We start from the raw sequence: 26,188 nt of genomic DNA, 5'->3' as shown, positions 1-26,188 counted from the left end.
CATAGCACCACGGGTGAAAACATTAGAGAGCATTATGGGACGTAGACAAAAAATTTTGTTTGATGAACTGTAGGTTTAGCTTGTTCTTTTTCCCGCGCACACTGGTTCTTAGAGCTCGCTTCGCTAGCCGGCGCTGCGCGCCGGCGAGCTGCGCTCGCTATAATTGTACAAGAAAAACATAAAATATATACAAACCTTCATAATTATAATACATTCAGTTTTGGTTTATATAATGAAATGAAATGTTTTTCTTTTGTTTCAAGCTCTTTTTCGGTTGTTATCTTATAAAATTTATAGATAGGACACACTGTAAAGTTCAGAAAAATGTTCTTGGCACAGTTTCTGAGATGTCCGCTAACAGCCGTGCACTGGTATTTTGTTTCACGAATTTGTTGTCGGTGGACGGTCATTCGATGTCTGAGGGTATCCCCGGTTTGACCAATATAGTTTTCTCCACATCCTGCACATGTTATAACGTAGATTAGATTAGAACTTTCACATGTAATAGAGGAATGTATATTAAAATTTCTGCCGTTTTTGAATTCGAACTGGTGGCCTTCAAGAACAGAAAATAAACTTAAGAATATCTTTAAATGGAATTCCACTTTGTAACAATTTTGCAATAGTGAACGATTCTTTAATTTATTGAATATTTTACATATGTTCATGTATTTAGACAAACTTTAAGTTGAAAGCAATACTATCATGAATTGTTTCAAGATATTTTTTTTTACTGCGCGCAGAAATCAAATTATTATAGTAGTCTGCATTAAAGGGGAAACAAAATATAAAGGCCTTATGTAAAAAGGCACGTGTACAAACGAATTTAACGCAACTTCGAATTCTAGCTGTTTGTATATGTATATGACTTCTCTTTATGCTAATAACAACATTTCGTCATTCAAGTAAAACAGGGTTCGAGGGGAGGGGGCGTACATGTACTTTTATCTTTTATCCATGAAGAATATTACCTTATATTATTACTATTATCTACTGAAGAATAGCTGGACGATTGATCATGAGTAGCCAGCCCTGGTGAGAAATGACAAAACATGTATAGTGACACCATTAAAATGACTAAAGTATTTTAGCTACATGTGCCATGCAAAACAGGAAATTCCCCCCTTGAAATGAATAAAAACCCTTATCTATTTTTAGATATACATCAACGTATAAAAGTTGATTTAGAAAAACAAATACCTTGTAATTGATCGCGTATGAATACATACAACGAAAAACTAATGGGAGTCGCATTTAATATTTGCATTGTTTTCTTTGTCATTTATGGAAGCAATAGAGGTTTGTCTAATAATTTTTTTCGTTTAAAATAATATTTGGGAAAATTTGAATTTGAACCTTTAGTTTAAAAACAGATAGACGAAATTTTAGGAATTAAATTATGATTTTTTCAACTCTATACATAACTCTCAGAATGGTGTGTTTAAAAGCACAGGGCTATAAAATCAAATTATTCTTTTGTTATTTCTTTTTGAATTATCTTCCCTTATTCAAATATTGTGTTATGTCAACCAATTACAGAAATACAGTTCGATGATTGAATATATCAAAAGTTATATCAATTCATTCAATTTTGATCCAAGTGCATATGCGTAGTGCATTAGTAAAGCCTTATTAATTTTTAATTATTTGAACATTTTAAAATGACATGATCATTTTAGATTCCTGGGGGTGTTTTATTGATTTACCCGAGTCAGATCACATATTTTTTCCTTCCCCTTTTATAGTAATTGCTGACATCTGCAGACATCAATATTACGATCGGGAGACAAAATTTTGCTGCAACGGAACATTGTATGGTCGAAATAAGGAAATAAGTTGTTGTGGAGGTAAGAGAGAGAGAGAATGAGAGAGAGAGAGAAAGAGAGAGAGAGAGAGAGAGAGAGAGAGAGAGAGAGAGAGAGAGAGAGAGAGAGAATTCAAAGGTTGAGATACGTATTGAAAACACCTGAGAATGATATTCGTTATTTGATATGTAACCGATCTAATTCGATATAATTTTGCAACTTACTTTGTAGATGTCATTTACCGAACTTCAGATAAAATTTGTTGCGAGTCTAATACTTTACATGAGAAATACGTTCAAAGTGGAGAAAACGAAGGAAAAGAACAGATATGTTGTGGGATAAACATTTTTTTAGTGGATCAAAGTGGTGGTAAGTTTGTTATGAATGGGTTTTTTAAAATTGTGCTTTGTTTTGTTTTTTTTGAGAGAGAGAGCGATAGAGAAACAGAAAAAGGGAGCAGCATTATTTGTCTTTATTTACAATGCATTTTATCGGGAATTTCCGACCTCAGAAATAACGTTTTATTGATTGGCATTTACGGAATCAAATTACAATATACATGAAAGTTTTCACAGGTAGTTCAGGTAGCTGTCAACATACTTTTAATTTTTTTAATTTCTTGGGTCCTGTTACAAAGAATCAACAGGTCATTTTATCTGAAACACCAAAAAAAATTCTTAGTTTTGTCCCAACGGATGCGATGAATTTCACTGATTTAAAAAATGGTTATGTTGTAAGAGTAGACTTGTTTTGAAAGATAAAAAGAAGTAACACGCAAGGTAAAGATAAATCAAAACTGTCGCAAAATTTCCAAAAACTAAAAATAATTTAAATATCTGTCCCCCATTAACAATCCATACTCTGATATTTCTTCTCCTGTTTTTTTTTTACATGTATCTGAGCTTAACCCTGTTTATCATACTTTCTTATGTTTTAAAGGGACTTGAACACGATATGAGGTCAAAATTTGTTGTCTAGAATAGTCAAAATGGAAGTTTTTAAAGCTTTGTCAACATTTAAAAGTCAAAAATCGAGTTACAAGCAGGTTACAAGCAAGTTACAGGGGTTTGTATTCTTTGTTTTGTAAACAAAGCTAGAGTCCTGTTATTATTTATATTTGTGTTTTATTAGTATAAGTTTTAATTAAATTTTGCTTTTTGTTGCCGATGAAATCATCTCTATTTGTAAACAAATATAAGACTGGAGCTTTGATTACATAATAACGACTTTTTTTTCTCTGAACCTCGCGTGTAACTTGACTTTTAACATTCAAATTTCGATGAATCATTCAAAATATACAAAAATCCAGATACAAATTAAACAAGAGATGTTTGTGAAACACTTATGCCCCCTCCCTTGGAAACACCCACAAAGAAAATGAACGTTAACCACAAATACTGTGGAATCATTAGATTTCGTGGTAGCTCAATTTTCGTGGAATTCGTGGGTACCTCTCAACCACGAATTAACATCCTCCACGAATTAATAAATTAGGGTAATAAAGTTATATTTTCTTTGTATGTTTAAGAGAATACACGAAATTACGTCCCCATGGACATGTAAAATTTAGGCAATCCACGAAAATTGGCCCCCAAGAAATTAAATGATTCCACAGTAACTGGATTTTTTCTAAGTCCAAGGGGCATACCTCTGTCAAAAATTAGATCATTCCCAAAATCAAACTTGAACTAGATATTATTTAGATAAACCTGTATACGAAATTTCATGTCAATATGTGCACCCTCTGTAATGAAGATGAGCGGAAACTGCAAATAACTGGAATTTTTCTATGTCCAAGAGCAATAACTCTGTCGAAAATTGCTCAACCGTACCCAATATGAAACCTGACCTAGATATTTTCATGATAAACCTGTATACTAAATTTCATTTCAATATGTTCATCCTCTGCGAAGAAAATGAGCAGAAACTAAATAACTGGATTTTTTCTACGTCCAAGAGCAATAACTCTGTCGAAAATTGCTCGATCGTACCAATTATCGAACTTGACCTAGATATTATCATGATAAACCTGTATACCAAATTTTATTTTTGCAAAGAAAATAAACGGAAACTACTGGTGGACCGACCGACCAATCGACCAACAGACCGACCGACAGACAGCAGCAAAGCAATATACCCTCCCTTCTTCGAAGAGGGCATAAAAATAAATGTTTTATCTCGATTCGTGTCTGGTTCCCTATAATTTAGTACAGCAAAAATATTTTTGGACAGTGATATCATACTCTAGTATCATATAGGAATATAACCCCTCCGATCACAAAACAACTATCCCACTAGCTTAATGATGTATAATTTAAGGTAAATGAAAAAAAAAATCTTTATTTTGGCCATGCTTTCTGATTTCTAATACTAGTGTGCTCCATTGCTGGTTTCGAGCACACTCTCAGTTTCGTATATGCGTACTGCAAGTGGAAGTAGTTGATTTTGAATGAACTCAATCAGCCATGTCAATTGACCTTGGTTAGCTGTTTAAGGTCTCATCCATATTCAGAGGACACCCACCTCTACACATACCTATTTACTGGCTATGAGGACGATAGCCAGTTTATTGTCCCCCAAGGACAGCAACTATTTCACGAGGCGAAGCCAAGGGAAATAGTTGCAGTCAAGGGGGACAATAAACTGGCTATCGTCCTCATAGCCAGTAAATAGGTATTTTATTATACCGAAGAAATCTTTATTTGTCGGCGATGAAGAATTTCATGATGATAAAAAAATTAGAGTTTTCGTACTTTGAATTTAATGAAGCGATCGGATTACGTCAGATATGTTCCGAGTTAAAAAAAAAACCGAGGGAAATCGAATGCCGCTGGTGAATAGTTTCGATAAATATTCACCATGGGCAGATACATGTAGCACAAAAACTATTTCACGGTTAGATAGAATTGCATGTTTATTCATTGTAAATTTACATAGGAAATATTCACAGAGGTATACAAAATCTTGATATGCACCCCACCAATTGATGTAAACCCAAGAACTTATTTATTTGACTTGAAAGTAAAATATTTATTCAACATATGCATCAATATCACATGTCAGTTAAACCTTGAACGATTACTGTTTAGGCATGGCATGCTGTGGGAACAACTACACGAAGAATGATGGTTGCTGCAACCAAGCAACACCATTCAATAGGACCCATTCACGATGCGTTAGGGACAAAGTTGTTCCATTAGGACACGACTACTGTAATGGAACTCTGTTTAACACTCTGTGGAATATTTCATCGTCCGAACGAAGCTTTCGATGCTGTGGATCGGAAATGTATGATAAAAGGACTAAACAGTGTTGTAGGGGATCTGGTAAAAAGATAATTCAGCCCAAGAATGGTCAATGTTGTGGAACAGGTAAGTACAACATTTCTTACAGCTTATAATTATCTTTAAATCTGAAGTGTTATCATTTTATAACATGAATATACATGTACCTGGATAACTTAATGATAAACAGAATAATTTTCATAAAGTTCCAAAGCTAAAGTTGGTTTGGTTACATATAGGATTGTACAATTCCTCACAAGAACTGTGCTGCAAGAATCAAGTGTTCCCCTCTTTTGGACGACGTCAATGTTGTGGTAAAGGTACATATGATCCAGCCCACCAAGAATGCTGTGGTGAGAGGGCAATGACAAAGGGACTGCAAAAATGTTGTACTGGTATGCACAAGACTCACCAAACGCATTTTCTTGTAATGTTGAATACAAGTAGCATTAAACTTTTAAAAATCCTGTGGGTTTTTTTCATGAAATCTGAATTCTGTTTTACATTTTAATGTTTCATTGCAGGTACCATATACACTCTTAACTATAAATTACGTTTACATTGTTGTGGTAACCATTTGTACTATTCAACAACGCATCTCTGTTGCGAAAATGGCATCATAATAGAGAAGACTTCACCTAATCACGCCAGTTGTTGCAAAAAAAATGCTTTCTTTTATTCTTGTGTGGGATGGGAAAAGGCCAATTCTTTTTGCGAGAAGGGGAGCTATGACACACAACTTGACCTCTGCTGCAACAATGAAATTCATAGAGGAGCAATCAAGACAGGAAAACGATGTTGTAATCCTGGGACGCTTGCATTCGATCCTAGAAACCAGACATGTTGTTTCGGTGAAGTGAAGAGTAAAACAGAAAGGTAAGAATTTTACAGCTATTTTATCAAATGTCAAATGAATTAGTATGTCCTAGTACCTCAGGTTCTTCAAAAACTATAACTGCTGAAGATTTGCTTTAAGATGATATCGGTCTATATCTTATTGTCTGAATCTGTTTATCCAGTATTTAAAAGAGCATTAAACCGAATGGGCTGTACAAATACTGATGTTAAAACATTAAAAGAAATTTAAGAATCAACATATCCCAATTCTATTTCTTGCTTATTTCAAAAATTCTTTTGATCACATGTTTTATTCTTTTAAATTAGTTGTTTTCATTATATAATACAATTGATGGTCAAATATTATGATGATTGAGTTTAAAACGTTGAACATATTTGGTTATATTTTGAGTATTATGTTCTTTTATATACACTGATATTTCAATGTGTACCATGACATTCTCTTCATCTTATAGTTGCAGCAGTCCAACGTCCCTTCCTGCACGTACAAAAATGGATAGACAGACCTCTGGTGTATGTTCGTTATGTTCACAGTCAGCGCCACAGAGAAAAAGATTCATAAACAGCATAGCAGACGTGTGTAGAACAAATGGTAAAATATAAATTATCAATCGTTAATTCTTCAATTTTTTTCCTTAAATTTTTACAGGTGAAGCCAATTTACAAACGTATATGTATTAACAAGTTGTTTAAATATTATAGCTAAATCCGATAAAAATAAAAGAACTTAATATTTTCACTGTCAGTTGTTACTTGCACATAACGCTTAAAAATGTGATTTAAAAATATAAGTTTATCATATGCTTATGATGTATCCTATATTATGAGATTATAATCTTTCTTTTTTTTAATTTAATGCTTTTAGGTTATAGATTAACAATTGAAAACCTGACAAAAGTATCCAACTTTAGTTCGAAACTTCAAATATCATTGTTGGATGTAACAGTGAAAGCAAACATCTATAACTCGACCTATAGACCTAATAAAATAGAACAACACACTTTGCTGATACCCAGTAACTGTACTAATATGGAAAAATTCCGAAGAAAACCATTTTTGCTCTTAACAGATATCGTTTTCCATTCTTCACAAAACATTTTTCATCTTGGAGACAGTGACCTTATTTTTCCATCAGGAAGAAAGGCAGAGCAAATAGTAAAAAGGCGATTCAAAAGCTGTAGTAGTTACATTGTTCGAAACATCCAAAAGATCAAAACAGAAAGGTAGGAATTTTACAGCTATTTTATCAAATGTCTGTCGCAGCGTCTTAGTTTCATTCTAAAAAGGTGTTTTAATTATATTTCAAGATGATATGAGATAACTCAATATATAAACACATTTAAAATTATCGTTTTCACTCTTAATGGCAAACAGCATACAATGTACATGTAGAACGGATTGAAAGGTCAGCTACTGATCTTGATTTAATGACACCGTACAATTCCATTGGCATAGTTATTAAAACTTTTTATTATATTCTGACGAATATTTCCATCATTCACATCGATATCTTAAGGTGTTCTTTATCATCTTAATTACATATGATAATTATATAATTAAATTAGTTGTTTTCCATTGATGGATGCAATTACAGAAGAAATGCGACCTTCCTTTATACTTTGGAGAAGAAAAGAAAGAAAGGAACAAGTTCTGTTTCTGGGAATGGTCAATGTTGGGAAACAAGTGAGTACAATCCATTATCGTACAATATAGATAGTGCAGTTAAAAATACAATATAATCATAATTTTGTATGTTGCGCTAATTCACTAATGGAAAGTTTATTATGAACGTTTCCGTCCAGATTGCCAGATAACGAAAGTGCAAATTTGTAATTTCCATCATTTTCCTGGTTTGGAAACTCCAAGAATTGTGATGTCTTTTTTGCAAAGTTTTTTCAGCGAATTATTTTATCAGATTAGTCGTATCAAGCATTCGATCTGTTTTATTTTTGAAAGATACTAGATAATATTCCTCGCAAGCAAAAAAAATTAACACTAATTCTCATTAATATGATACAAGCTTATTATGTTGAACCACATTTTTGGTACATTTTTGTATGTAATGTTTCTGAAAATTTCCTTAATTGCTTCCCTTAACTTATTCTATAAAATTGAAATATATGGCTATTTAAAGGAGCGGACATGGATGAAAATCTAAACTGAAAATGATTATGTACATGTACATATACATTGTCCGAATTCTTTTTGTTCAAGTCACTGGAAAAAATACAAACTTTTTGATTTTATTTCAAACCAGGAAGTGGTTGTAGAGTACATCGTATCTATTTTTAGGTCAAACTGAGTTAACTCAAATTTTCAAAAATCTTATTCTCTACTCCTACATATGTGAGGAAAAAACTGGTTGCATGGTTATAATGTCCATTAAGCCGTCTTCCAAAATAGTGAAATTCTTGGCCCCTGGGTCATAGGTTCTGCCTCTAGGGTGGGGACAATTTGGCCATATAGTAAAACTGTATTAAATATTAGAAAATCTTTTCTACTCTCATTTATATTTGTTAAAAACTAAATGCATGATCATGATGTCCATGAAGCCCTCTACCAAAATTGTTAAATTCATGACCCCTGGGTCAGGGGTTCAGGCTCTAGGGTGGGGCTAATATGGCCATTTAGTAAAAAAATGTATTAAATCTTAGAAAATCTTCTCTACTCCCATATGTATTTGTTAAAAACGAAATGCATGATTATGATGTCCATTATGCCCTCTACCAAAATTTGAAAATTCATGGCCCCTGGGTCAAAGGTTCTGCCTCTAAGATGGGGCCAATATGGCCATATTGTAAAAATGTATTAAATCTTAGAAAATCTTCTTTACTCCTATATACATTTGTTAAAAAACTAAACGCATGATTAAAATGTCCACAAATCGTCCTCTTTACTCTTAAACATGTGGGCAAAAACTGAATACATGGTTATGATGTCCACTTACTCCTTTACTAAAATTGTGAAATTCATGGCCCCTGGGTCAGTGGTTCCGAGCATGGCGGGGGGGGTGCAATATGGCAATATGGTGTTAATGCATATAATGTTCTAAAATCTTCTTTTCTATTCTCGCTCATCTGTATGAAAAACGTACCTTATAATTATGTTTACCAGGAAGTCCTCCCCTAAACTTTTAAATTTCATGTCCCCTGGAGTATGGGTTTTTACTCTAGGGCAGGGCCAAAATGGATGTATAGGTTTAATGCATATAATGTTTAAAAATTATCTTCTTTACTCCCACATACCTGAAGGGAAAACTGAATTCATGATTTTATGATTTATAAAGTTTTTCACCAAAATTATAGGTTTCATAGTTCTTATTGAAAGATTTCAGGCAGGGAGGTGGTCGTCATTACAAATTTATATTTTTTCTACTCCAGAATGAAATCCAATTAAATGAATAGATGAGACTCCTCGACAAGCTCGTTTAGGATTTGTATGCTACATTTTGTACTTAGGTGACCGTTAAGGCCTATTGATCTCTTGTCTAAATATAATTTTTATCACTGTCCCAAACAAGAATCTCAAATAAAACAGATAGAAGACTGTCAATTAACCAACCCCTCTCCCCCCCCCCCACCGAACAATTGAACGTCCCCGTTTTATGCATACATTATTCACATAGAAGTAGAACGAGCTGTTAAAACAATTTGTTCGTGGTTCACAAATTAATGTATAAGGCATAAAAAAGTAAGTGATTTTCAATTGTTTTCTCTACTGTTGAATTATTACTCTTTTTTTTCAAAATTCGATTCCAACCAGGGAATTCATGATACTGCCAATCCCACATTAAGGAAAGCTTGGAAACAGTTGTTGGGTTTTAATATAGTTACATAGAAAATGTCCTCTAGCAGCCGTCTCCTCAGATTTCCTTAATTTAGGAAATGAAACGTGGGATCTTCGAGAATTAAGGTTATATGTGCACTGGGCAATTCTATGCAAAGATCAACTAAAAATGCATAAATCTGAGTTTTCTTAATGCACTACATGTAATAATATGACACATCCCATGCAAAAGTAACTATAATATCATATCATGATTTAATCATCATTTAAAACTCGAGTAAAACTAATGTAAAAAGCTAGCTGTAGAGAAAGGACATAAGTTCTCCGGCTTTTAATAAAAACGACATTCTATACGGCGCATAGTATTCATAACATCAAGGATATACATGAATGTAAGTGCACGAATGCTGGCATTCAATCGGTAAGTTTTCATCGTCGTTTTTTTAACAATTCTGGCAAAATACAAAAACCGGTACATAAATGTCTTTTTCTGATTGAAGAATTCTTTTTAAAGATTTGTATAATGTATTTGTGTATTGTGTATTTATGTGAATGTCTTGAATTTTTGGTTACTTAATATTGAATTTTTGTTGCCTGTCCTATCGCCACATCATTTCTTTCGGCTTTTATTTTCATTGAACAGCATGTTCTTCTGGTGTCATTAGATGTCGTATTAAGCAATAAATTTATTTATCCATAATTGATAATGTTCAAAATATACCATAATGATTCCTTTATAAAGCATTATCCCACGTATATTCTTATGCAATAATAAACCTCAATCTGCTTGAAATTGAACCAGCTAATACCTTCATCTTTGTAAATAAAACATAACACTACAAATATGTGTGCTGCACTCTGCCACTTTTGTGACTTTATTATTAAACCACATTTGGTTCGAAATATTCAGGAAAATGACAATAGATGATTGTGTAACAATAGGTTAATAGAATTAATCATAAAATTATGAGTATTTGATTCTTTATGCCATAATATTTTTCAACAAAAATAATCAATTAACCCCATTTCTCATGTAATCAATGATGATATTGATTAGATAATTTATGAAAAACATAATCCCTGTGGTCTGAAAGCTCCATGTACTTGATTAGTTCTAATTTATCAAGTTTAGACCTCTATACCTTTAAAAGTGGATTAATAATTGCCAGAATGTACATATGCCTTACAAACTTTGGTCTCATATACATGTAAAAACATACAAATATTATTCATCAATAGGTAAGGATATACATATGCCCCACCCAACAGGATATATAAAGTAACCTAATACTTGCTATATATAGGAATTATAGGAAGGAATATACATATGTCCAACCCTTTCAAAGCTTCGATATGAAAATAACAATTTATATTTCAAATCATTTAAAAACTGTCAAAAATAGGTATTAAACTATTATAACAAACAGTCATATAGTTACGCATTCAATGTTATAAAGAAATATACACATATTCCTGAATAACAGTGTACATCCTTAAGTTCACAGTCACTTGAGTTGTGTTGTCTTTTCTCTTTTTTTTGGTAGATTAACAGGTCTAATGTAACTTTTGAATGCATCTGATTTCCATTTACCTTAAGAGTTTAATTTGCTGTCCATCATGCCAACGTCCGCACATTGAGTCGCCCTGCCAATCCAAAAGAATGGCTAGTAATTCGACTAATATCCAACTTTGCAAATGATAGAAATTTTATTAAGAAATAAATAGCAATTTAGAAAAAACGGGATATGAACTTGGTTGGTCAGGTAATCAAATCCTGTGAAGTCTGAAGGGCTTCTTCGAAAGATTTGTACGCGTACCAACCTAATACCAGAGTAAACCCTAACTAAACCCTGGGTTTACTTTTAGGGTTTACTCTGGGTTAACTTTTAGAAAACTTGGGTCCACTCGAAGTTACTTGGGGTTTACTCTGGGTTTACTCAGGAATTGCTTTTGCAGTCAACTGTTTGCACTGAAGTGTGAAGCAGACCCGAGTAAACCCAGAAAAGGAAACACAGGGTTTAATTGGGGTTTTCTTTCTGTTTGGTTGGGTCTGATCGGTACTGTATATTCTAGTGAACTTTTAAACAATGCTGTTTATTACCTATATTTACATTTGAAGAAGGCAAATCGTTCAAAATTTTAAAAAATAACCGAGTTTTTAATGTTTACGAAAATCCAAGCGATAAGCCCTTGCTTTAATCATTGTGACGTCATGAAAAAGTTCACACAGAATTGAACTTTTACATTTATTAACCAAAAGAGCAAGTTAAAAAGTTTACCGGAATTTGAACTTGGTTTGTCACGTGAACAAATCCTGTAAAGCTCAAAGGGCTTTTCAGATGATTTGATCACGTACCAACGTAATTCATATTCCAGTAAACTTTTTAATGTTGCTGTTGATTACTTATATTTACGTTTGAAAAAAAGTTCAGAATTGTTAAATTTAAAAGTGTAACAATCACTTATATACTAGCACCAGGCTAGCTTCGTGGCCCTTTGATTTTGTAAGAAGGGTTACCCTTAATTCTTTGTAAATGCGCAGTCAGGTAGAACCGCTTACACCTGGTCATTCCTGGGTTGGCTGCCGTGTGACAAGACACGATTTTGAGGGCAGCTCTTGTTTGCTGTACTGAGCGATATTGCAGTATGCATTGTGCATGACTAATTTTAATAAGTGGGCACGGATAGCAGACCGTGGTAAGTATATGTTATCAGTTTTATTCAGTATTTTTGCGTATTTGACCAGTAATTCTTGTTTAATGAGCTAAATATAACCTTGGCCAGCGTTCACCTGTTAAACTTACCTGTGTGAGCAGTCGAGCGTATCTTTTGCGTGGAAGTTTAAATACCAGTTTTATATTATCGATAAAGCACTGTATTCGAATTGTATAGCTTTGAACGTTATTCTATGCGTATTTTTTTTTGTATTAGATAAAACTTGCTGATTTATTTAAATGTCTTAGGCGGAAGTGTTTCTCCGGAACTTATTGACCGGAAGTGTGCGCCATTTTTATTTTGTTATTATTTACATGTTGCTATGAAACATAACTTTGTTTACATATAAGTGACAGACACTTATCATATGATTATTTTATTCAAGTATCATATCTTGCCACACTCAGGTTGCCTACATGTACTTATTACTGTAATAAATTGTAGCGCTTTGACTTGGTCATAATACAGTGAAGGTCCAGTTGGGATAACCACCCCGATGTTCAACACCACCACGGTACCTAAGTTCAAGGACTACAGCCTTGAAGGATGCCACGGTGGGAATACTGGAGAAGTGAAGTCTACTCCGTGACATCGGCGATGATTTGAAATAAAAACAGATATCCAATCGAGATAAGTGATCGCGTGACTTGGAACACGAGTGATATATTACGTGATTGATATGTGAACAGTTGAAAATAAGTTTTGGAGTGGCAACCATATTTAGAACTTAAAGAAAACTATTATATACCGGTTCGTCTGTCTGTCAAAAGGGTTTTTTTCATATTCATAGATAGCATTTTTTATGCGTTTGTTAAAGTAAGGTTATTAATTACTGCAAATTGAATGAGTATGGGGTGTGAGCGAGTATGGGTGTGAAAGTGTTATTGTAAATATATTTCATTTCTTCTTTTGTAAATATATTTATAAACCTGAAGTTGTCTTAACTGTTATTTGGAGATCGCCTGGCTCATCCACGTTACATCAAGCGTCAACGCGCGTGCAGTAATCATTGTGATGTCATGAAAAAATTCACACAGAATTGTACGTATCGCTTCTCTGTAGGTTCATGCAAGGCAACATATTTGCAAATATAAATATCTAAAAATGACTTGTTTTTTTTTTCATCTATGTTTGTGTGCATTTTTTGTATGTTGTACTCACTCACACGCGGAAACTTGTCTATGGATGTTTCTCAGATAAGGAAATTGCCAATTTGTGATTTCAATCAGATTTCCTTATTTAGAAATCACTAAAATTGTTATATCTATTCTGTAGATTTTTTTCAGCGATTTATTTTATCAGATTTGTCGAATAAAGAATTAGATCTGTTTTATTTTTGAAAGATATTTATCTATTGAGTGTGTTCGATTCTATGGTCGATAATTATGTTATCATATTAGTTTTGTACACTTGATAATAATCTTTTTTACGGATCTGAAAGTGTTTTTTAACTATAATGGAATTATTTTCATAAGTTTTTGCAATAAATAAACACTGTAAAAAATATATTATGAAAGTTCAAGTGAATTTTGTGGAAAGGCGTGGGAGGGTTAACGGTTGTTCCATTGTAAACACGAAATCACCGACCATATTGATTGCATGTTACCTGTTAGTTGCATGTGTTTTCTTTGTTTATTGTTGTAAGTTTTTTTTTCAATCAGTGAGAAACAATGGGCCTATACTTACATAAAATTTGACAACTGTTGGGGACATAAAATAATTATATAATAGTTTAGTGGCATGTTTCTTTCTCAAATTGCATATAATGACTCAATTTAAATTCAAGATCTTTCTTCCCCTCTATCCCTCTCTTTGTTTGTCTAACAAAGTAAAAGGTAGTCTTAACAACGTGAAAGAATTCCATTTTTGAAATTGCATGGATATGGGACTTTGAATGATTTACTTATTGCGTAAGGTTGTAACATAGAATATCATTAAACTAGTTTAATCGTTATTGAGATACATGTATATACTATACAGGCTCAAGTGTATCTTCATAATGTATGTTTAATTAAACATTATTATATAAACATTGATAAGCTATTTACACTTACCAAAGATTATTATATTATTATACCCCCCACAAACGAAATTTGGGGGGTGTATAGGAATCACCTTGTCCGTCCGTCCGTCCGTCCGTCTGTCCGTCCGTCTGCCTGCAAAATTTGTGTCCGATCCATATCTTTCTTATGGAGAAACATTGGAAGTTCTTAATACACACAAATATTGCTTTTGACCTAAGGGTGTGTCTTGACCTTGAACCAAGGTTATTCGGGCAAGGTCAATGTCACTGGCAGAAACGTGCAAAATTCATGTCTGTTCCATATCTTTCTTATGGAAAAGCATTGAATCTCAGATATGTTAAGGGCGTCACTAAAGAGAAATAGCGATATTTATCACAAAAAATGTTAGCCCTTGAATAATATTGATATTCAGTTCCAAAAAAAAGTTACACAAAGTGATATTTTATCGATATAAAAATAAGATAATTCATTCAAGCATGGGCAAATTTTCAGTCTCTTAGAAATACCCTGTCACAGAATACTGCTTGAAATTGATGAATCAGGAATAATACGGAAAAATGCAAAGTGCAAGGGCTTAACATTAACAAATATAATTATCTCTGTTTCTAACTTGTAAAATGAACATCAAAAATTTCGAAAGCAAGTGTAACCAGATAGCCGTATATATATGAAATATAAATTTATGATTGTATTCTGCTTTACATTAATTAGTCATTAATTTGTTGTGCACTCGATACGAAATAAGTGTATAGTGAACAATGTTAAAGGTCATTGATCGAAAGTGACAACTGCGTAGTTAGAACTCGTGGTGTGAGAGGGATGACCAGGAAGAATAAAACTCTCGATGATGATTGGACTTTGGAAAGCGTTCAACGGATGCAAGACTCTTAATTGTAATTAACCTTTAACAATGGACTTCGTTATAAGTCACTTATGAACTGTGACCCGAAAGGATGTACTAACAATTGCGTATTTTATTTTATTGATTTTTATACTCATGATTTGATTAATAATTAGTAGATGGATTTTGGATTGATAGCAGATTGATTATATATTGCTTTTATACCACTATACGATTACAGTGCTTAATAAATATAATAAAACTCCAACTGACTTATGATTTCAAAAGTCTAAAGAATAACAACAGAAGGATCACAAAGACGTCGCGCACGGTGTTGGTGTTAATTTTGGTAACGTAAAAAAACGTCAAAAACGTTATTTTCACTCGTCATTATCATAACGTAATGATACATTTCATTAACCACAACATACAAATTAAAAAATATGACCTTTAAATTGATTTTTTTCCATATGTAAGGGATTTTATATTTCAAAACTGTTATATAAATAAATATTTGTAAGAAATATCAATTTTCAAAAGCATGTGATTCGCTCACAGCCTTCAATTCTTATTCATAAATTCTTAAATGAATTTCCTCTGACATTAGTCATATATTATAAATAATAGCTCTTGATTCAAAAGTGATATACAAAACTCCTTCATTCCCGAGTCTGTTCTACCCTTCTATGTTTCCTTTTTTCTTCATTAATGTTAATTCGTAGTGTAGCAGTCAAAGATCTCGTTGAAATAATCAAAATACATGTTCATCGTCACATCACGTTTAACGTCATTGCGCCATTTTACAAGTACCCATGTCGTCTATATCTTACTCGTAAAAATAAATTAATTCATCATCAATTTTGTCTTTAAGTTATTATTCCTATATTTTATTTTTATTATTTTTACACTTTGGTACCTTCTTCACAAAATAATTTGTAGTTATTTATAATTTTCTCTAGAACTGTTTTTATGAAGAAAAAAACCCCTGCACACACACTGCATGCCGTAACGTTTAAGTCCTTGTGTCATTTTACGTACCCGTGACATATAATGTTGACATCATTTTTTTTCTAAAAATCTTTTTTTTTTTTTATTCGCAATGCTTGTATATTTGGCAACAAATTGTTTGAGAGAAAAAGCACATTTCTTACTGCGATTCATTTTTGTGAATTTTCTGCGCGACTTTTTAAAAGAAGTGTCTAAGTTACTTTCTCTTTCATTGCTTATGTAGTTTAATGTGTTTTTATGAAAGTGTGACATTTCATGTTGACATTATATAAATAGTGCCTGTTTGGGAGGGTAACAGTTGAAATTGACACCCCGAGAAAACCATTGTCAACCGACGCGAAGCGGAGGTTGACAATGGTTTTCGAGGGGTGTCAATTTCAACTGTTATCCTCCCAAACAGGCACTATTTATTTTGTTATACTGAATGTCTTTTTTAAAATTTTTAAGAAAATTTTACTGCTTTTATATAGGAATAACGTGAATTCTACAGCGAACCGTACGCGCATAATTTTCGCGCATGTAACATTTTTTAATGTTACCCGTTGCCAAGTGCGTTGCTAACGCTGAGGGTAATAGTAAATATTATTAACTGCGTCTTAACCAATCAGATTTCAGTATTTAACATGAAAGTATAACAATCTAAAATGTTTCTATTAAGAAAATTTGCGGACACATTTGCTTCTTTTTAATGGCTATACAACCTATGAAAATGCACATTCTAAAATGATTTCTATTATTATGACATATAGCCAACATTTTTTTTAATGGGCATGATACTTGTGATCGCCATGCTATGCATAACGTTCGACTGTGAAATATATCTCTTGTGACACGTGTCTTGAATAAACTCCAGCATAACGAATTTTTTTTGTATTATTGAAAATTAAATTATTATAAAATATATATTACGAAAATTTTACACAGAAACAATTTCTCTTTATTAAAAAAGTCATATATTAAAAAAAAAAACTTCAATAGATCATTGCAAGTTCCTGAATCACAATTGATATTTTGGCAATTAACTCATCTTGCCCTGGCCATTTTCGAGGATTTTTTACGCATCTACAACTCCATTCTGGGAATTCTTTGATCCGGCGTCGATTTCTGGCATTGATTACATCAAAAACATTATGACGTATATTTGTTACATTATCAAAATAATTAGTCCATTAAAAATTTCCCTCCCAAAATGAAAGTTCAACGAGATAATGTAGTTTATTTGAGATATGTACCCAAAAAATGTTACCTATCTACATGCCATTTCTAGAAAAAATTTCAGGTTTTAACACTGATTTATGAAATGTTTTGTTGAAGTCCGTATACATTCGAACAGATCGGTATATAAAATTACATATGTCCAAATTTTTGTTTCTAAAAATACTCAAATACTTTGCGCGCACCCTGAAAGGACATTTTAACATCAACACCGTGCGCGACGTCATAGACTTTTATGGTGCCAGTGACCAGGATAAAACGAAGTACTAAAGAAAAACTGAACTGTTAAGGTAAGAACTTTTCCTCAATATCTCGATTCACTATTTCAAAGTAAAGAACTCTGATCAGCAACCTATATGACAACTGGAAATGGTTATGATAGAAAAGAATTTAAAAACCAAATGGAACAATTGGAAAAACAATTTGCGGGGTTGGGTCAAAGTAAAGAAAAGGAAGGGCATGAAACAGGTCAAACATTCTCAGAACAAGAACAGGTAAATCAAAACACTTTTCAAAAACAAACTGACTCCTTTCAAAACGTTATTGATGGCATAAACACACACACACTTTGGGATCACCTTAACATCAAATTTCCGGGGATGGGACACACTAAGATTCCCGATAAATTAAAGGATATTAAAGTTTTTCTTTATAGACACACTTATGGCGGAATTGCCAATAAACAATGAACTATAACCTATGGAATCATCACCTTGGTGGGAAGTCTTTGGTTTTATGTATTTTTAATTTTGGCAATAATGATTGTATTTGGACTTTGTATCATGAAACGTAAGACTATCAAAAAGTTAGGATATATGTGCCGTGGTTGTTGGTCGGGTTGTCGAAAAAATGGTAGTGACAGGGATGAGGAAAGTTCTGGCAGAAATGTTCTGTCTGGTGTTAATCCTGATCAAAGAAATTCCCAAGAGACTATTGAAATGAACCCCATAGTAAAGGACACTATTTTTTTTTGTTCTTTATAATTTATTCACAAACTATGCATGTACAATCGTAACAAAAAGATGAATGAAATTTGAAACTCAAGTAATTAATATTTTTGAGATGATCCGCCAACTATCCTTGACCTCATTTTCTTTTCGTATGTTCAATGAATGGGAAGAGTAGATGTCAACATATCTAAAACATTTAATGTATTCGAACAGTGATTTTGTAGAGGGTAAAATATATTTACATCTGTTAATATAAATAAACCTTTTTGCTAACAATATCAATAGATTAAGTGCTCTATACAATACAGGTATGGCATGTTTACATCCAAAAATTACTGTTTGTTCATGAAAACACACATCGATATTGCACAGGTTCTTTAGTTTTTCCTGTATTGTAATCCAAATGTTTCGTGCATGCAGACAACCATAAAAAGATGACTTATTGACTCCTTAGTTTCATGGCAAAATGAACACATTTCAGTATCTCATATTTTGAATATAAATAAACGAGAGTTAGTGCACAGAATTCTATGTAAAATTTGGAATTGGAAACGTATCAATTTTGTGTTCATTGTGACATTATGAGGAATCATAAAATATTGCTCCCATTTGTTTTCTACAATATCTATAGACATTCTTTCTTCCCATTTGTGTTTTACATTTACAGGGGTTTCAGCGACAGATGATAAAAATATAGGGTAAAAAAGTGTTGATACCTTTTGCGTCTTTCTTAATTTTTCTATATTGCAATCAGATATTTCTTCTCTGGGGACATTCTTTATCAATTCTTTCCAATGTTTTGGGATGGCTGATATTAACCCATTATAAGTTAAAAAATTAGTATGAACATTGAATTTGTCTTGAAAGTTTTCGAGAGAAAGAAAACTGCCGTTGTCATTGATAAGATCATTGATAAAGAATATCCCCTTTTTGATCCAGTGAGATTTACAAACACGTTGTTTATTAATTAATATTTCATTATTGTGCCATAGTGGCTGGCCTAGTATTTCTGAGGACACTAGGGCCTCAAAGAAACCTCGCCGTTATGGAAAACCACGACGATCAATTGCAGACGCTCACGCTATTGGACTTATCACTGAAGAATTAGCATACCAGTTGACCTGAGAGAATAGGAATTCCGATTATCCGAGGCCTGAACGCTATGGACCGGACCCGGACTTGGCACGCGAATACCTTGCAGAAAGGGCGTTGATATCTAAGAAATAGAGGAACGCAGTCGATGTTCCGCGAGGAGCAAACTCGCCATCCGCGCAGGAAGTGCCGTTTGTGTGCTTATAACAATTGTGTATTCAATATGTTTTAATTTGTGAAAAATGTAAAATGTTATTGAAATAATTATGAAATGTTATATTTGAAATCAAAATGTGGTGAGCTGAGAACTGCGAATGGAATTCTTCGAATCCTAATTACACAACATTTTTCTCGATTATCGTTCCGATTATTCGAAATGGATACAATTGTGTGAAACCGATAACTTTAGTGTAACTTTTATGTATGCTGGACTGTATAACATTTATATATGCTTATGTATTTTATTATATTTCTAGCGGTGTTTATGCTCGAAATAACATTTTATAATGGACTTTATATGTTACCTGTGTGGAACTTTGAACATTGGACAATTCTGATTGCATTTAATTGCAATTATATTTGATTTTGATTATTTTGTATTGATTACTATTGTTGTCAAAAGTATATATGATTATTACTGACTTTTGCATGAACTGCTAGACAATTATATATTGTCATGAGTGAAGTATACATGTTTGTTGACAGACTATTATTGTGTCTCAAGCCGGTATAGGAAATTGGTCACTTCATTCAACCTCTTAACATAGATGTTCTGACCGGTGTGTCACCAGGAAGTTCATCTGACTTAGAAGAGTTTGAAGGATAATTTCTCACACTGGGCACCTGGCGAAAGAAATCTCCCTCGGGGATATTTCTTTTGTTAGGGGGACGCATGTAACCAGATAGCCGTATATATATGAAATATAAATTTATGATTGTATTCTGCTTTACATTAATTAGTCATTAATTTGTTGTGCACTCGATACGAAATAAGTGTATAGTGAACAATGTTAAAGGTCATTGATCGAAAGTGACAACTGCGTAGTTAGAACTCGTGGTGTGAGAGGGATGACCAGGAAGAATAAAACTCTCGATGATGATTGGACTTTGGAAAGCGTTCAACGGATGCAAGACTCTTAATTGTAATTATCCTTTAACAATGGACTTCGTTATAAGTCACTTATGAACTGTGACCTGAAAGGATGTACTAACAATTGCGTATTTTATTTTATTGATTTTTATACTCATGATTTGATTAATAATAAGTAGATAGATTTGGGATTGATAGCAGATTGATTATATATTGCTTTTATACCACTATACGATTACAGTGCTTAATAAATATAATAAAACTCCAACTGACTTATGATTTCAAAAGTCTAAAGAATAACAACAGAAAGATCACACAAGTAAGAATAAGTATTAAAATAAACATAACAGTCAATGAACAGCATTTTGCAAGGAATTCCCACAATTAACACTTATTTATATGAAATGCGTAGCTTTTCATACAGCTCCCAGAACATGTTGATACATGTATAATGGGGATATAATGGTAAGACATGTAAATTTTTAATTTATTTCATCAAGTTTATGCTCTTGCACTACTGCATTTTATCTGGTCCATTTCATTTTCGGTGTCATTTGCGTGAAATCAAACGTAACACTGACTAATTATAAGATTATGATTTTAATTTTCATTTATAAAATAATTAAAAGCTGCGAATTTCACTAAAATAATGTTAGAATGTTGTTTCTGTTCACACTAGTCATCATTACCAAATTGTTGAAATTGGGAAAATTAATTCATCTTTTGCCTTTATAAGGGCGGGGGGGGGGGGGGGGGTAATATGGTAAAGTGTTTAGTTTGTAATTTACACATTTATGTCTCATAATGGTTTATGTTATTTTGCTGGTAAATAAATATGAAATACTTTCAATATTTGATCAGGTTTACTTTTAATTATAAAATTTATATTTTTTTTTAATAGATAAAGAAAGCAAGAAAAATCAATTTTTATCAAGAATTTATTATAAAAATAAACTTGACAAATACTATACAGAATGCTTTTCTGTGGCAAACTGTTCAACAAGACTAGTGTTTTCAGATAGTCATGATGTAGAATTTATGAAAATTGACCAATCTTCGTGCACAGTTCATCTTTTCTTCTGTCTTTTTGATATTAAGAGGCCGTGCGGTTGATAGGAAAACCAAATGTCTGAAGTGATGAATATTGATCAATTTTAAATTTAATTTCAATAGGTATCAATGAAAAATATTATGATAGGTTATCTTATATAGTAATATGCATGAAATTTAAAAAAAAAAAACAAATATACATGAAGTTAGTGATTAAAAGAAATACCGGGTATTTATAGAGTACCTACTTTTTATTAACACCCCAAAAATTGTCAGCAGTGGACCATTTATTGCTTAAATAACCCTGAAAATGAATATGTATAACTAGCAAACTATTGTGCTAAACATTACATAAAACTTGCAAATTACTCAATTATTATGCATACTAATACATGTAGCAGTTTTGATTTCATTAAAGCTGACATAAATTCGTAAAAGCATTTGGTCGCCATATTAGTTTCGATCGCTCCTCTACTGCCACTGGGGTATATATACCGGTTGAGAAAGTTACGGTCGGTTGTTTTCCGATCGAGGCATTCAGGTTGCGCGGACTTCTAAATGCATGAACTACACATTGTAGTAAAGTGTAGTAGTAAAGAATAAAGAAAACAACGATCAATGAAATACAAAATATATCTCTTCTTTGAAAGGATGTCCAAGGTATCCGTATTATTTTGCAAAGACAATTCTGCCTTGCTTCGCATGCACATCGAACGCGTGTTTCGTTCAAACAGAGTGCATAACGTCTGCATCTTCTTGAAACCCCGGCGTCACTACAATCAACACAGTAGCTAAAAAATGATAGTAAATCCAAGAAAGTTACAACGTTTCCATCCGTTCCTACAAAAACGCACCGTTTCTAATATCCATGCGATAATTGACATTGCTCGATTTGCCCCAGTGTGTGGTTTGCGCATATGCGATGTTATAACAAACATTGGAAAACGGTCTACAATTATTGAGGAATTTTTTAAGTATCTGCGCCTGGATATCAGTCTGTCTTGTTTCGTCGTTTATTGGATATATCTTGTCTATATTCCATTCAGATCCTCAGAGTGACCTTTGTAGTGCTAGCACATACAGTGTTTGGATTTTCCATTGTCTACATTTTCTTTGAACATGAGGAAATGCAAGCTATAATATTATCGCGACATGAGACCATTAAAAAGCTACAATGAGCCTCAATACACTTTATGATCAAAATTAGCGGAACGCATAACATTTACTTAGCCTGACTGAGTCACCAAACTGATGTTTAAACACAATTTAACATGAAAAACAAATGTTAAAAAGTTAACAAAATCGAAGCCGAGCAATTTCGCTTCGTTTTTGTTTCATCCCACAGTATTGGATAATATAAAACAAGATCTAGGGAAATTACATATAAATCCTACCTTCTGCAATTGAATCCTATCTTGATGTCCGTCCACGTTGGTTGTAAATGAGTTAAATTCCCAGATATATCACTGAAGTCCTCATGTGTATTCTGATCACAGCTGCAAGCGCCGATGTGACGTAGTCAACCTCATTACGTCATCAGACGACTTAGGAATTTTATGATTTTGCGATAAACAAAGAACATTTTCTGTTTTGTTTCAGTACACTTTTATTGAGACAGTCTAATCCAATAATTAGTCATATTCATTTTGGTAGATCTTTGTTAATTACCGATATACCCATGTCTCGTAAAACCTCATGAATAAGGGGCGGGGCTTATGCAATTTTTTTCTAAATCACACGTGGTAGAATTCTGTTACCTTTCTTAACAAAGCTGAGATCTTCTTACTTCACACAAAGATCGCTTATCACCTAAAAGTGTGTCATGACGTTGAACCAAGGTCATTTGATCAAGGTCAAGGTCACTGCTAGAAAAAGAGCAGACTCGTGTCCGGTCCATATCTTTCTTATGAAGAAACATTGGAAGTTCTTACTTCACACAAAATTTGCTTATGACCTTAAGGTTGTCCTGACCTTGAACCAAGGTCATAAGCGCAAAGTCAAGGTCACTATTAGAAAAAACTGCAAAAAATCGTTTCCGGTCTATATCTTTCTTATGGAGAAACATTGGAAGTTCTTACTTCACACAAAAGTTGCTTATGACCTACGAATTGTCCTGACCTTAATCCAAGGTCCTTTGGGCAAGGTCAAGGTCACTGGCATAAAAATTGCAAAATTCGTGTCCAGTCCATATCTTTCGTATGAACAAATATTAGATATTCTAAATTCACATAAAAATTGCTTATAACCTGAGGGTGTGTCATGACCTTAACCCAAGGTCAATGGAGGAAGTTCAAGGTCATTGTTTAAAAAATGATTAATTTCTGTCTGTGTCATGTCTTGTATTAATGGAAATTATTAGAAACTAAAATTTGACACAAAGCCAGCTTGTCTCAGACCACATCAATTTTTTTTAGATTCTTATCACCTTCTTTTTGAAAATGGCCTCCCCGATTTTATTATTTATATTAAATGGCTACTAGCCATGTTGATTTTTGTTTGATTCAAGTCATGTTTGTCAACGTAAGGATGCAGATGTCCTTATGCATTAATATTTGCTCGAAATAAACTGGAATTTAGAGAATAGAAATTAATTGGTGTACTCATATTAGCATTAACAGTTTTTAAAAAATAAAGCAATTTTATTTATAGCAAATTGACGATGAAATTCATCCAATATTTTTATAATAGAAAAAAATACATGAGTTATGCTTTTTTCTTAGCGGGGGGTATCAATTTTTTTTTGGTATGATTTATTTGTTTATTTAATACCACAGTTTTTCCATGTGCTAAATCATAACAGTTAATGAGTTGGTATATTTTTAAAGCGCTAAGCATAGCTGCAGCGCTTTTTTGTCGCCAGATTTCTTATCCTACTTCCACTTTCGTTTTCGCATTTCCGAAATACCGCCACCTACTGGCGGATGCTAAAGAAGTCGTACCCTGGAGAAGTCGTACTCGGGAGAACTCAAAATTATGCAGTAGGGAAAACTTAATATCTTCAAGTTATCCTGCATGCAGATACATTTGTTCTAAAATTTTAAAATCAATCATGATCTTTGTAAACATGCTATAATGCAGATTATTATAATTTGTAAATTGGAAACTTTGATTTACAGTCAAATTGATAAAACATTTTATGCTTCAAAAATAGAGAAACACTTACATTAATTGCTTACATTAAATGCTGTGGTTATGATTTTTTTTAAAGTCATCAGCATTCTGTTTTCACTGTAACACGACAGCATGCATTAATCATTAAAAAGATTTGTGTATTCTATAACTATGGCATATCCAAATTCTATATCATCTTAATCCTGAGTACGTGAAAATTTTGCAATAACGAACAAACCCCGATTCAAATATGATTCTTAACATGTATTTTCATAACATTCGGTATGATTTAACAGCTTCTTCCCGGCTTAGCGCTTTCCAGTACTTTCAGTACTTTGATTTTATTTTACGAAATCAGGGCAAATTTCTACTATAAACAAGATGCGTACGGATTTCTTGTCAGGCGAATGTTTGGAGCATCGAAATACAGTTTAAAACAAAAACACTTTGATTTCATAAAAATTAATATCTGCGAAAACTGGCCATTCTAAACAACACAGGAAGTATATTGTTTTTTTCTCGGCGGGCATTCAAGGTCTTCTCCAGTAATAAATTGTCTTCCTCTTGGAAATCTTAATGCCATCCGTCAAGGAAAAAATTATGCCCGATTTTGTAATCAGAATAAAGAACCTCTCCACAATCCGACCAAATTTTATCTGGACGTTCTGAACGTACTTTGGTTATATCTGTAGATATGAATTTGTTATGTACATGTAGCTTACATGTATTAGAATAATTATCTAATATATGTAGAATATAGCATTCGTTTTATGCTTTCAATAAGTTGATTTGAATTTCTGTTTTAGCAATATCTACTACATGTAAAAACTTTAAGCCCTAACGTTAATATACAGTATAAACCTGGGCGGAATACAACTCTGATCTGAGTTAAAGTTTTATGATAACCCTGATTTTCACCACATTAACCTTTCAAAGACTTTGATGCATGTGAATTAAAACTAGCATTAATTATAAATAATGTAATTTCTTTTTTTTTCCTGAGATAAGAAATAAATTTATAATGCATATTAGTATGCCTTCTATCAATTTGTCTGTATATACATGGATTCAATGCTCATATATTCTGTCATAGTTTACAAAAGCTAGGTTTATATAGCGTAAGCAAACTATGCCGAAATAGAGCACGGCATATATGTAGAACGAAATCACGAAGTGCCGACAGTGTCCTTATATATATATATATATATATATATATATATATATATATATATATATATATATATATATATATATATATATATATATATCAGGGATGGTGTCAATTACAATAGAAAGTAATTAATTAAATTACAATTACTTGGCATTGCTTATATACTTCAATTAAATTACCATTACAAT

At 32.7% G+C, this 26,188-nt stretch overlaps 1 protein-coding gene and 1 long non-coding RNA gene across 3 annotated transcripts; one reads left to right on the top strand and one right to left on the bottom strand.

The window, feature by feature from the left end:
- The first annotated feature begins 1,199 nt into the window (after nt 1-1,199).
- LOC105330649 (uncharacterized) lies at nt 1,200-13,781 on the top strand. 2 transcript variants are annotated; one of them, XR_010709451.1, is made up of 10 exons: nt 1,200-1,299; nt 1,746-1,847; nt 2,037-2,174; nt 4,895-5,176; nt 5,329-5,484; nt 5,614-5,965; nt 6,403-6,539; nt 6,813-7,170; nt 7,542-12,430; nt 12,893-13,781. XR_010709451.1 is itself a non-coding variant. In XM_066071747.1 (9 exons), the coding sequence occupies exons 1-9, from the start codon at nt 1,218-1,220 to the stop codon at nt 7,684-7,686; spliced, it is 1,752 nt and encodes a 583-aa protein (XP_065927819.1). In that variant the 5' UTR covers nt 1,200-1,217; the 3' UTR covers nt 7,687-13,781. The 2 variants fall into 2 exon arrangements, 1 of the variants encoding a protein (XP_065927819.1); XM_066071747.1 differs by having other exon boundaries at nt 7,542-13,781.
- Nucleotides 13,782-21,597: 7,816 nt separating this feature from the next.
- Nucleotides 21,598-23,770, bottom strand: LOC136271723 (uncharacterized). The gene is made up of 3 exons (XR_010709682.1): nt 23,113-23,770; nt 21,967-22,022; nt 21,598-21,797 (listed from the first exon to the last, which is right to left on the bottom strand). It is a non-coding gene; the product is annotated as an uncharacterized lncRNA (long non-coding RNA).
- Between the last annotated feature and the right edge of the window lie 2,418 nt (nt 23,771-26,188).

The sequence above is a fragment of the Magallana gigas genome, chromosome 9 (genome assembly GCF_963853765.1).
Source record: "Magallana gigas chromosome 9, xbMagGiga1.1, whole genome shotgun sequence".
Taxonomy (NCBI): Eukaryota; Metazoa; Mollusca; class Bivalvia; order Ostreida; family Ostreidae; genus Magallana; species Magallana gigas.
Note: the sequence above shows the minus strand (reverse complement) of the source record. Positions and strands in the feature narration are given on the sequence as shown.